Genomic DNA, 14,197 nt, shown 5'->3' with positions numbered 1-14,197 from the left:
AAATGCTTTTTTATTGCTACGTGATCATGTCTGATGGTTAGTTTTAAGGAATTAAATGGTCAAGATTTGAAGAGATGCTAACTGTTCCAACATGAGGAATTTTTTAAAAGCAAAGGAAGAAAGCAAAGGATCCCCTTACTAGCCAGCCACCAAAAAAAAAGCAAAGAAACAAATTAAGTGCACATGCATTTGGAGAATTATATCTTAATTGGTTTTAATTTTCCTTTAACTTGCAGTGAACCCTGGAGGATGGGCACCAGCCTCAGTATTAAGGGCAGTGGCAAAGCGAGAGTATCCTAAATTTCTAAAACGTTTTACTTCTTACGTCCAAGAAAAAACTGCAGGAAAACCTATTCTGTTCTAGTATTCACAGGTACTGGAAGATATATTTTATCCTTTTTTTTTTAACTTTGACTAGTATGATTCTGGAAATATTAAATTTTAGTTAGTTGTTGAAAAGTAGTTGCTGTGTTTTATAACATTTCCAGATAGAGAATTGTAGTTTATAGCCTTTAAAACTTATTTTTTCATTGTTTATGTTTTCTGTGAATGCTTATTTAAAGAAATTTCAACATTTAAAAACTGTAGAACTTCAGAAGTGCAAATTCCATGTATTCGTTCCTTTCCCAGAAACTATTGTTTTTGGTGTATATTCTTTCAGATTTTCTATGTATGTACTGATATATATTTTTAAGTTTTAAAAAAAAAAAATGTTTATTCTATACTTATTGTTATGCAGCTTGCTTTTTTCGCTTAACAATGACTATCATTCCGTATAAAGATATGAGACATATAAAGCCATCTCATTCTTTTAACGTCTGTTAATGTGAATGTTGCAGAATTTATTAACCAGTCCCATGTTAATGTCTGGGTTGATTCCACATTTTTACTGTCAAGCAATACTACACTGAACATCTTTATGCAAGGAGCTGGAATCTTTAATCTTTTTTAGTAAGTGATACATAAACATGGTTCAAAAGTCAAAAGTATAAAAAAAGGTTTACAGTGAAATTTACCCCCAGCACCTCATTCACCCAATTTTGCCCACCAAAAATATATATATAATTATATGCTGTGTGATACTATGTATATATTATGTATATATGTAATATATATATGTATAGTATTATATATTCTATTAACTAGTTTCTTGTATATCTTTCCAGAGATTTTTTTTTAAATACCTGAACAAAAAAATACAAGTCTGTTCCCCCACACATATACTTTTTTTGTTGTTAAAGAAAAGATAGCGTGCTGTATACACTGTTCTGCATCTTATACTTGCACTATTTTATCTTGAAGGTTTTTCATATTGGTAAGGACTTTTTTATTCTTTTTGTATAGCTATCCAGTATCCCATCATATGGATATGCCTAATTTATCTAACCAGTTCTGCATTGGTAGATAATAAAGTTGATATTAAAGTGTGGCCCTGCTAGGAGTTTGTGCATTTGTAATTTTTTTTTTTTTTAAAGATGACCGGTAAGGGGATCTCAGCCCTTGGCTTGGTGTTGTCAGCACCACGCTCAGCCAGTGAGCAAACCGGCTATCCCTATATAGGATCCAAACCGTGGCCTTGGTGTTATCAGCACTGCACTCTACCGAGTGAGCCACAGGCCGGCCTTGTGCATTTGTAATTTAGATATTGCCTTCCATAGAGGTTTTATTAATTTACCATCTAACCAGCAGTAATGGATCCAAGTGCCTGTTTCTCCATACTTTCTCACAACATGTGTGAGACTTGACCAGAGAAAAATAGTCTTTCAGTGTACTTTTAATTGTATTTCTCTTATTATGAGTGAGCTTGAGCATGTTTTGGTCCATTTGAGAACCATTTGTATAATTCTATTTCTGTGAACTCTGTTGTATGTTAACATTTAAAATAGTAAATATTATTAATTATGATACACAAGCAGTAAGTATATATGAATATCCTCTCATTCTCGTCTACATTGGGTGTTAAATTGTTTGCTAAGAAATTTATATTCTTAAGTCAATTTCTTTAGCTAAAAATAATATAGTCAATAACTATATAATGGTGTATTTTTAATTATCTGATTTCTAATGCTGTTTATGTCTGTCTTTAAAGAAGACACACACACACACACAGAAAGGCTAAATTTATTGCCAGATACTAACAAGGGTTTTTGCACTGATGTCTTAGATATTTAGCTTTTCCCAGGAAAACGGTTACTTGAAAATATTAAACAGTTTCCGATCTTACTTTACCTGAATGGTCAGTATTTTGGAATACAGACTTACCTTTCAGGGATCCCTTCTCTTCAGTCACAAGTGCACTGACCATTTTTAGATTATCTTGTACTTTGGAATTGTTATCGCTAAATCTGGACACACTGCTTCTTATTGATTTTGTCTCTGTGCTATATTTATCAAATAAACCAGTAAACTGATGGCATGTGATGGCAGCAGGCTTATCACCTTACTCAGCTCTGTCTCTCTCACCACAGCTTTAAGGTTTCTAAAGCATTGCTATTTCACTCTAAGACCAAGCATACAGCTGTGTCTGCCTTCTCTCTTCTTCACCTTGACCTTGCTGAATAGGCCTCCCTCTTGACATGTTATGCTCACTTTGTTACCAGAGCAGCTCAGATACTGAGCTAATAAGGCAGAAAATAGAACCTTATATTAAGCAAGAGAAATCAGAATGCAGTTGTAGATAAAAGGTGCACTTTCAACTATGCTTGAGAAGTTTTTTTAAACATCTGAATGATACATGCTAGGATAGTAACAGCAGGTATCTCTAGATTGTTGGACTTTTCCAACAACTGTTTGGAGCAGTGTCTATTGACTGTGTATGCATGTGTGTGTGCATGCACATTTTTTATTTGTGGACCTAGGAGGGAGGGAGTTGAAATCCTTTTTCAAAAATTCATCTCTGGGGAAGGAGGTAGCATTGTTTGTGGACATGTGTGTATGTGTGCAAAGATATAACTGAAAAGATTCACTGGCCAAAATTCACTTCTGGCCTTTTGAGTCCAGGTTAAGTCTCTTTCTCACAGAGATCCAAATTCAAACCTTAACATGTGGTGAAAATCTTTGTTAAACCAAAGTGGCACTTTTTTCACAATAATTATGGAAGATGTATGTATGAAAGTAGATCCTAGCATTGAAACCCTAGGAAAGCTAACATTCTTAATTTTGGTAATGGAGAGATAGTAACTTCCAATAGGTGTGTATTCTCTTTAGAGAAGTTCTATAAAGAGTCAGTGAGGTCCATAGATGTTTAAAGCAGTCAAAACTCTTAAACTCATTTGACCTAGGGTCTGAACGTGTTTGTTCTTCAATCTCTCTCATAGCTTGAATAAATTTTTAAAATTCTTGATAATTGGTATTGTATAACATAATTTTTATTGAAACCTAAGAGGAAGGAAATACCAGTTTGTAGGCCAAAAATCCAGAGACCTCTGGTTGATTCCCTCTTTGCTTACTTATAGCATATTGCCCTTTAATTTTTTCTAACTTTCAAAAGATTCCTTATTCCTTTTCTTCTTTGTTGATGGGATGTTTCAAAAATATAAAGTTAATAATTTTACATTCCTAAATATGAAAATTCTTAAAAGATCAATTTTTATAGAGATTCTGTGTATTCCATGAATTTGGAGGGTGGAAGGAATCTATTCTGGTAGTTTTGCGATGCTAGTAATATATTGCTAAGTTTTTTATTTGTCATTTTCTTTCCCACAGTGACTGAAGCAAGGCTGTTGGGACATTCCATGTTGGAGGAAAAAAAATTAAATGCTCTAAGTTGGAACATAGGATCTATAGCCTTGTCTCTGGCCCAAGACCTTGGTCTTGTGTGCAAAGATGAAGAAATATTGCAATAGCAAAGCTGAACCTCCAACACTAGCTGTCTCCTGCTAGATCTTCTCGCTCAGCATATAACTATAAGTACATGTAAAATTACATGTATATGGCTATATTTTTATTTGCTTGCTCCTAGAAGAGAAAAAAAAATCAACTTTGAAACACAACTAGGAATTGATGCTTTAATTTTTGGAAACTTTTTCAGAATTTTTAATTTACTGTGGTCCAGCCTAAGATCCTCGGTTGTATCAGGTTTTGTGCAGAAAAGAAAAGCACAAAAGTGGAACGCACATGGGGCATGTGCTTTCTGTGCACCAGATATCTGGATGGGGTTCTTTTTTCAGGCCTACAGTCAAATATATGTCTAGAATTTTTTGACTTTTTTGCTTTGTATAATCATAGAATTCATTGCTGCTGATTTCTATAATGATTCATGTTGTCATATAAGTGTCTCTTAATAACTGAGGGCTGTCAATAACCTGTGATTTCGCCTTTTCTATAGTCTTTCTCCCATGAAGAACCTTGGTTCCGATGGAGAAAAAGTGAAAAGCTTTATCCCCCTCCCCCAGATAACTTTATATTTCTATTATATTTTTTAGTTGTGTACTATGTGCTACAGATATTTTTCAGTTTGTTACAAACACAATTTGGTAATTCCTAAATTGGTTCTGCCTGCTTCCAAAAAGAAAATCTGTACAAATCTCGTGGGTATAGACTACTTCCTGGTAAATGGTCAGGATAAAATGAGCTCATGTTTTCCTAAAATTTGTGAGAGAATATACGGTATTACTTGTTAAAGCAAATCAAATTGTTTGACATTTGATTCAATATTTCTAGTATTCAGTAATAGGTATGTTTGTTAGTTCTTCTGGTTTGGGTCAGTTTAAAAGATATGTTGCAAAGTATTCATAGAAAATGTGACCAATGCTCCTATTTGCCTCTTGATCAGAAACTTCAGCAGAGCAGTAAAGGATTCTACCTAATTCAAACTGGAATGTTTTCCTTAGTTGCTATAAGACCTTAAAAATATAAAATGCCTTTTTTAGTTGTAGTCCTCTGTGAAACACCTTGAAGCATGGAGTTGAGGCAAGGAGTGGTATTCGTTGAAGTAGAAATGACTGCCCACTTCAAAATCTTTATTGTGTTTACACACAAATGTATTTATGTAAATCAGAGGCATTCTGTAGATACTTTGCTGACTTATCTGTGTAGAAACACTGAAATCAGACCCATTTTGTAAAGCAGAAAGTCATGTCACTTAGAACATGTCCTGTATATATTCCAAACATGGTAGTGGAGTCTTAATGATAAATGCAAGATGATAATTTAATGATGGGATTAGTCTGATCACTTAATATGCACAATCCTGGAAGTGAATTACTTGCATCAGATATAGTGATATTTATTATTCTGTACAGAGAGAAGAATACATATAAAACATATGCTTACGTTACATGCACGCAGATTCATGCTCCATAAATCTTTTCTGTTTTTTAATTTACCTTTCTCTAAATGATGTGCATGGAATATGCCTTATTACAGAAAAATGCTGTTCATAATTTGACTACGTGGAAAAGTGCCTATATGGTGGTAATGCTAGTAAGGCAAGTAAGACAAATTATCATATCAGTTTACTACATCACCAGTTAACATTTTATATTGTGATGTTTAAAAAAGAAAGAAAAGTTTATACCTCAAATGTGTATTTTATTTTACAATCAACTGTGGGGTCGGGATGGGAAAATGGGAGGGTTGGGGAGGGAAGGTTTATTCAACGTAGCCACAGATGGGAATCTTCAAAAAAATTCTATATGCCCACTATAAATGTTTCTCTTTTTGCCATTTCTGGTAACTACCATGAACATAAACAAGTAACTATTTCATAATTAAATTGAATAGCTTTATTTTACAGAGGTATGGAAAATTTACAAAGCAGTATCTAAATCCTAGTAATCATTAGTTACATTTACAATAAATGTGATGATATACTTTTGCAATTTATTCTGTAAATAAAATGATTACACTAAAAATATTTGTATTAAAAAAAGAAGAGAAAGGGTACATTTTACTTTTAGATAACTGCACTAGTACTTCGTTAGAGTTAATCCCACCCAATCACATTTAGAAATGAATTGGGGAATATGGAAAGAGGTCAAAATTTGGAGAGGCACTGGCCTCTTAAACAATATTCAGACCCTTTAGAGTTATTTTCATTGGCTAATCCTGCATACTGAATATTTGTGATATTTTCTGATCCATAGATATTTCTTTTCCCCAAAGCAAAAAAAAAAAAAAAAATTTAAAAACACTTTGCTCTCCTAAAAATATTGGTGATGGGGATTTCTCCCTGAGTGCCGCTGGACAGGGTGAGATAGCACAGCCTGCTTCACGCGGAAGCCAGGACTCCCCATGCTGAGGTGGAGGATGATCGCTGCGGCACTTCACTTGGGGTCGCCGCAGGGGCAGCCAGACCAATGATGGGGACATAGCGGCAAGGGAAATGTGAGAAGGCAAAATAAGGGAAAGAAGGAATGGGTTTCCCGTCTGTTCAGTTTCGTCAGCTAGTTTGTGCTCCTATACAACATCAGTGTCAGTTGCTGTTGAGAAAATTTTAGTTGGGCTGAGCTGGTTCTCTTGTGAAATTGTGCCGGTTATCTTTAAGCTTCTCAGTTGTTTGTCCAATTAAACACTTCACCAGTATTTAGTCCGAGTTGTGCAGACAATGTATTTGGATTACTGTCATCGTTCATCTACTGACTCAAAACATAATCATTTTAAAGTACCTTGGGAGTGTGTAGAGTGTTAACTATTCTATAATAGCTTTATGATCCTGATGATGTTTTTTAAAAATAATAAAGTTGGATCTTCCATGTTACAATCACAAAATTAAAACCAGTATTTAAAGTGGAAAAGTATTAAAATATTATGGACAAATGTACTTGCTTGAGTTGTTTTCCTTAATCCAAAGACAGTTTCCCTGTGTAATTCTTTGAGTAGTTAAGAGTTTGAAATATTCCAATTTAGTGGTTTTCAAACCGTAGGTTGCAACCCATTTAGGGATCAAGAAAACTCATTGTGAGTTGCAATCTAAATTTCTCTTTAACAAAGTAGAACAGAATGGAATATATCAAGTACGGGGCATGTAATAAAGGTAAATATTTTGTGACTTTTTGTCAGATGTATGATGTATGTGTAGTGGGTTACAATTTAAAATTAATTTCTCACAATGGATCATGTCCAAAAGTTTTAAAAGACTGCTAGAGTGAAGCCATGTGCACTCGGGTATTTCTAAAATGGAAGAACAGTGCCAGTGAGTCGTACACATTTAATTTGTAATTCTGCTGCATGCACTTAGCCATAAATAAGTAATCTGTATTTATTTAAATAATATAGTCAGTTCCATTTCTTCTCAGGGAATTTATCTTCTAGAACGACCATGAGATGGGAAGTGTGGGTTTGCAGTTCACTCACTCAGTGGGTTCATCCATGGTTGTATTGAAAGGTACTGAGCATATTTCTTTCCTGGTGTTCAAAGATACGTACCATCCAAACAATGTGACCAGTAAACAGGCCAGCTACTTAATCTGTGGATTGCTGGAGTGGAAATCTGGCTGTTGTGTTGGATTTATTTAAAGAGAAATAGTATGTTGTCCATATTCGTGTGGGTTTTTCAAGAGCAGTTTTAACTATATGCAGTTTTTGCCTTAGGCTGAACTTTGGAATATAACCTGTGAGTAAAGTGTAGTTCTAACTACTGATTTCAAATTGGGTTGTTTTTATAGAATCTCCAGGTTTTCTTGCCATTGTTTAGGCTTGATTACAATAGGGCTTGTATTGTCTAAGAATCAAAACAAGTTTTCCATGAAGTTTCCACCTCTGTATACTTTGAACAGCCGCACACAAATTCAGAAATACATTTGGCCTCTTCATTCTCTTCTCTTCTCTTCTCTTCCATAAAATCCTGTGAGTTTAGTCCTAGAACAAAAAGTCCTTAAGCATCTTTGAAGTTATTAAAAGGTGCCCAACCAGGATTTTCTTATCACCTGGGCTGTATGATTGTTGAGGTGCTGAAAGAGTTTGTCTCCACCTGTACCAGGCACTCTGTGTGCTTTTTCTGAATTCTGCCCCCCTCAGTCAGAATCCAAAATCTACTTCAGGGTCCCAACTTCTGACCTTTATTACACCAGTACCGTAAACTCTTCTTTCTCAGTTCTATTGTGCTTTCCCTTCATACTTGGATTACATAACTACTATGACATCGCTTATTGTATTAGGCTAACAGCTATCCTAATATGCTGGACTCTGGCTCGTCAGCCTAATTGGCTTACAGGTCTCCCAGAACAGAGTTCCATCTAAAGTCAGAGCAGTTTCAGTAATGTATGTCTGAAGCAACAAAATATGGATAGGTTTTGAAAAGAAGGAGCAAATGGAGCTGGAGAGGCGGAACGATTTTTAATTCCAATAAGAAGGTGCACATTTGAAAACAAGGGATACATGGAGGAGGCGGGATGTTCAGTACAAAAGGATGAGATCCAGGAAGAAGACCATTATCTTCTTTCCCCTAGGATGTAAGCTTCATAAAGAGATGCCATACCTCCCTGTCAGGAATAGTGGCAGATGAGCAAGGAAACACAAGGAAGCAAATGCTGTGGCAGTGCACAGGGGGTCTGAGCTGCAGAGGGTGAAGCAGTCAGCTGTGCTGCTGCTGAGGAGAGACGATGAAAAGGGGGACAACTGGCTGAGCCGCTTCTACTGAGAATACCCATAGTGCTCTATAGAAGGTACTAGGCTGTTCCTGAGATTAGATACATAAGATTCATGTCACAACCACTAGAAAAATACCTTATGTTTCCATCTTCGGATGATAGAGTGTGCGCGCGTACATGTGCGTGTGCGTGTGTGTGTGTGTGGTGTCCCACGTCAGGGGGAAAGATGAGTGTGTGTGTGTGTGTGTGTGTGTGTGTGTGTGTGTGTGTGTGTGTGTGTGTGTGTGTGTGTGTGTGTGTGTGTGTGTGTGTGTGTGTGTGTGTGTGGTGTCCCACGTCGGGGGGAAAGATGAGTGTGTGTGTGTGTGTGTGTGTGTGTGTGTGTGTGTGTGTGTGTGTGTGTTAAGAGAGAGAGGGTTAATTTTCATTGAACTTATAAAAATAGCCACATTGACAAGGATACTTAAAGTTATTAAATTTGGGGGGGATCAAATAGGGAGAAACAAATGCTTTTACTTCTGTTTTAAATGACATATTACCAAACTGTTGTTAGTTATAGATAGCTTAAGAGAGAGTTTTCTTACATTTGGAAAACATTAGAAGAACCAGCAGTATTTTAAAATAAGGAAATCATAAAACCCCATAATACTTTTTAGTTTACCAATCAACTTTTGTTGTTTTGACCTTTGTGAACAATTTCACAAACCCATCAGTTTCTTAATTAGAATTATTATAGAACCTCAGTTTAAAGCAATGAAGTCAAAGTTTTTCAGGAAGCTGTACCTATCAGAGTCTTTTTATGAAATATTTGAAAACATAGCATTTTAAAATTATAATTAAACCAAGATTATGACCGGTGCATTTATATCAAGACACAAATATTTAAGAACCTTACAAGATTTTGGAACACATATACATAACACCTTCAGTACTAACAATGCTTTCCCATATAGTCTAATTTATTAAACAAGCCAATTAGTTCTGATACATCTTTTATATATCCTTTGAGAAATTCCAGGGCCCTTGGAATTCCTCAAAGTTATTCTAAACCAAAAAGGTTGGGCTTATGATTTTGGGAAGCTTTGTCAAGTAACAAAAGGCTTAAAACATTTAGTTGAATAAAATCATAAACTATTACAAAAATAAGACCAAAGTGATAAAGGGTTTCAAAGGCAGAGAGCACAAGAGATTATCATGAAGGAAGTTTCTTAAACCCGTTATCTAACAGGCAAAGAAAACCTTTTACAATTTTGTATTAAGAGCAGTCAAGTGAAAAGACCTCTAGTAATCCTGTTTGATTAGTAAACCCAGGCAATGATGTGTGCTGATAAGAACATTTTTATACATTCAGGTTAGTAAATAGGCATCCATTTATCAGAGCAAATTATACAAAGCACAGTTTGAGATTTAGCTATATTTACCAAATACGTATTTATGGTTTCCCAGCCAAAAACTTGGAGTATTAATGTTAACCAGGGCCTATGCGACATTTGGCATACGTTTCTTTTTACTAGCCATTTCAGGTCCCAGGTTTCCATGTGATATTGTCTAAAAGATATCGTTTCTCCCAGCATGACCAGGAGGCAGAGCTGAAATAGCAAGGAGACATATTGACCTACAGGCAAATTTAGGTGAAAGGTTTAAATCAAATTTTGAAAATATATCAAAACTTTAGAAAATTTAAGTCACGTGAACCTGAAAAGTATACTTATTTAAATGAGTGTGCATTAATTATAAGCCAATTTGGTACCTTGCACATAAAACGATTACACATACAGACATGAACATACAGACATGAACATACAGGTTACACATGCATATATGCAGATGATTGTGTGTGTGTGTGTGTGTGTGTGTGTGTGTGTGTGTGTGTGTGTGTGTGTGTGTGTGTGTGTGTGTGTGTGTGTGTGTGTGTGTGTGTGTGTGTGTGTGTGTGTGTGTGTGTGTGTGTGTGTAGAGAATAAATACAGCATTTCACAAAATACATAGAGCTAGACAGGCCTTAGAAGCCAGCTAACCCAGCTCTCATTTTACAAATAAACTGAGTACAAGAGAGAAGTCTCACAGCTAGTGGCAGAGCAAGGACTGGAATGGAGGTCTCTGGACTCCCAGTTCCCTCAACACGGCCTTCCTCTTCCTGTTGTAAATAACCGTTATTTTTTCTGGCATACATTAACTTACTGTGGCAGTCATGTAACAAACATTGAGAACCCTAATGTAAGGTCCCTGTTCTCAAGGTAATGAGAAAAGAGACACGGTCCCTGCCTTCAAGAGGCCTCAGTCTGAAGAAAGACGGGCACGGTTTACCACTGGAATATAGTATAAACGATATTCAACTTTTATTCAAATATATTATCATTTTAATTTTTTATTGGATAATGTACCTAATTCAATATAGTTTATCAAGAAATACACGTTTATTGGAGGTGTTGTGTCCAAAACACTTTTTCTGATGGAGTGGTCAAGGTTTTGATTCTTCTGGCCTAAATAGGCACTGTCCAGAGCAAGTTAAAGACGGGCTTTTCCCCCAAGAGCTTTCCATTTAAAATTGCAATTATCCTGGCTACACCAGCAAGCCAATTTTAGGCTTTGGATACTTCACAAGGATTGTATAGTGTGGGCAAGTGCATTCCGATCTGTTGAAGGAAGAATGGCCCAAGAAAGATGAGCTGCTTGGAGTATATTTTGCTATTAACAAGTAATGAAAATTTCAGAATGAGAGCTCTCTAGCTTATGCCCTAGATCAGAAGAGATGGAAGCAGGAAATGTACCAAAGCTTGATGGTTTCACTGTAAGAGCCCTTTGCGGCTACAGCCCAAATCTACACTGTGAAATGTGCAGGAAGGTAGAGGCTTCTCAACTATCTTCTGTGTGAGCTTCAGGACTACAAGAGAGCTAGGGAGTGAGGTTCTTCCATCACACGCTAACATTTTGGATTCGCTCTATTGTGCCCAGGCTGAGTGGAGACTGAGACAGAATTACTCCCTTAACCGTCCCCTGACTGCCACCCCATCCACTAAACCGTTTACCATTTCAAATTTACGAGTGATACAAAAGCAAAGGAGTTCCACGATCACAGGCTGGGTGACTACAGCCCTTCTGTGTTGGATCACTTCCTGATGCTTTCTCACCAGATTTTCTCAACAAAACACGAGGTGCCTGTATGCTTTGTTAGCAATGGCACTGGCACCCCCTTTCCCTTAGGCTTGCTGCCAACTGGCTGTTGTATGAGCTTCTTGCCTCTGAGTAACGCTGCTCCAGTGCTCCAATCCTGAGAAGTTACAGCACAAAGGAGACAAACTTTGGGGGCAACAGGGAAGGTGGGGTGATGAGTGAACAGCGGTACCTTCTCTTTTTGGTTTTGCTCTCCACTGTCTTCTTTGGCCCTTTGGGAGAGAGTGCAGGGAACAAGGGGGGAGGATGGGGAGGAGATTATGTGACTGAATGTCTCTTTCTCTGGGGCAGTCACTTCACATGTTGAAGATGCAGAGACCTTCACTGTTCAGGGGCGAGAGAGGGGCCCGGGAACACCAAATCCAAATAAAATACTCTAGTTGGTTAGTTGTTACATCACTCTAGGATTAAGTTTTTATTAATCAGTACTTGGTCTCTCTATGGGTGTTTTCCAACTTTGTGCTTCTGAATAAACACAATTTTCTAATACTGATCATTCACATCAAATTCAAATCTAGAAAGCAGCGGCTGTTTTTTGGCAGAACTGCCAAAGTTCTGACCACACCCACCCTAGACCAAGAGTAGCAGAAATCCTAGGAGTAGGGCCCAGCCATCTGTTTTAACTGGTCACTTAGGTGTGAGAACCACCGTTAGAGCACTCTGGCATTCTCCCTAACTCACTCCAGCTGCCAACATGAGGCTGTCTTACACTGGCCTTAGGAAGCAGCTGTTAGAAAACTCATATCCTGACAGGAGTGCCCATACCTCCCACAACAGCTCTCAAACTTGCTCAAGAGGGAAAAAGGGAGGGGAGTGAGCAGGCATTCCATGTATACCACAATGAAAAAACAAAAGTCGGTTAACTTAAAACACACTAGAGTGTGTTTGCCATCTTCTCTTGGCTTCCAGTGTAGAGGTTACCCATTATTTTTGCTAACTGGGCAAAGAGTTTGTTATTAATGAACTCTAGCCTTGTCCAGCACAGAAAGAGCAGTTTGAGAAACACTTGTCTTGGAAAAAATCTCTGGTCAACTTATTGCTCTTACTTCAACCTCCTGTACACAGCAGATTGGTATTGATCTGTTTTGCTGCTGTGTCCTCTTGTTTGAGCTCAGACCCTTCAGTGTGAGATGTTCCCTTTAACTCTGTATCATCTTCTAAGATGAGGACACAGTCCTGCCACATGTATCTCTCACTGCTCATCAAATCCCCCAAGCAGAAAGTGGGTTTGAAAATCCTTCAATCTCTTCTGTCCAGTCTGCTGTTCTGGAGGGGGCTGGCCATACAGGTGATCACAGGTCATTTCAGGAGAAAAATCCAAACAGATTCTCTAGCATATGGGCCTTGGTTCTTAGCGGCTCATACACACCTTTTCACCTCTAACCACAGCAAAAGTGCAGTCAATAATTGCAAGTAAATGGAAGTCAGCTCTTCTAAAGAGGCCAACCTCAGCTATACTAAGCTGTACAAAGTCCCCTCTCCAATTCAGCTGACACAGCTTAAAATGACCATGTTGATTTTGGCTTCCCAATCTTCAGGACTATTCCCCTCTTCCTCTTTACTAACCTTCCCACCCTTGATACCAAAAGTAGTCTGGTTGAGATGATAAATCTGAACTAATTAAACCTTCTAAGAAAGATCATTTGAATGCACATAAAACACTGACCTGTCATTAATGTTGCAGATTTGGAGAATATAATGGAGAAAGATAAATGGTCATGTGAATTATAGATTACCACTCTGGCCAGACTTTACAAGCTTCCAGGCCTCAGGCCTAGAGCTAATCTAAACAAAAAAGGTTACTGCTTACACCTATTAACTTCCTTTTCATAATTTACTGGAACTAGAAAAAAGTACTCTATAACAAAAAGTATACAATTTAGGAATTGTACAAAACATTAATTTAGCAAGATGGTATTGGTTACAGTCACCAAAATGAACAATTAACATACTTTTCACTGCCACTTCCATGAAAGCTCAGATAAAAAGTCACTGGCTAAAAAGTCACAGCAGAAGCAATTTAAACTTTATGTACAACAGAAAAGGTAAATCTTCCAAAGTAATACTGCAGGCAATCATTAAGAGGCTCTCCATGTTGCCACGGCATTACTGGAATGGTTTTCAGAGTCCATCTTCTACGTGGGATGTCAGTTTTTCAAGACCAACACGTGAAGCATTAGATGTAATACAAAATAAGGAGTTCTTTATTATTTATACAAAATTTGTACATTAAAAAAAATTAAGATTCAACAACTCTGCTGACAACCTGAGGAAGCTAAGAGCTTTTATGGGTCCATCCAAGAGCCCTGTGTGAATGTTTCGGTCACCCACCTCCTGGCCACAGGAACAAGGCACACAGCTCCAGGGCCATTCGCACGGCTCCTTTCATTGGTTCTGTAAGCTGACCTTCCCTTCCACTAGGCTGGGCAAGTAAGCCAGGAAACTATCTTCTCTGGCCCAAGCTAGAGTGTTTTATCAGTATACAAGTTGAT

At 37.3% G+C, this 14,197-nt stretch overlaps 1 protein-coding gene across 1 annotated transcript in view; it reads left to right on the top strand.

Annotated features, from left to right (window-relative positions):
- CERT1 (ceramide transporter 1) overlaps positions 1-4,200 on the top strand; it is a 148,072-nt gene extending 143,872 nt beyond the window's left edge. The window contains exons 17-18 of the mRNA XM_063085112.1: positions 237-373; positions 3,706-4,200. Coding sequence (XP_062941182.1) covers positions 237-364 — 128 coding nt within the window. The 3' untranslated portion in view covers positions 365-373; positions 3,706-4,200. The remainder of the gene's footprint in view (positions 1-236; positions 374-3,705) is intronic.
- The last annotated feature ends 9,997 nt before the right edge of the window (positions 4,201-14,197 follow it).

Source organism: Cynocephalus volans, chromosome 2 (genome assembly GCF_027409185.1).
Source record: "Cynocephalus volans isolate mCynVol1 chromosome 2, mCynVol1.pri, whole genome shotgun sequence".
NCBI lineage: Eukaryota > Metazoa > Chordata > Mammalia > Dermoptera > Cynocephalidae > Cynocephalus > Cynocephalus volans.
Note: the sequence above shows the minus strand (reverse complement) of the source record. Positions and strands in the feature narration are given on the sequence as shown.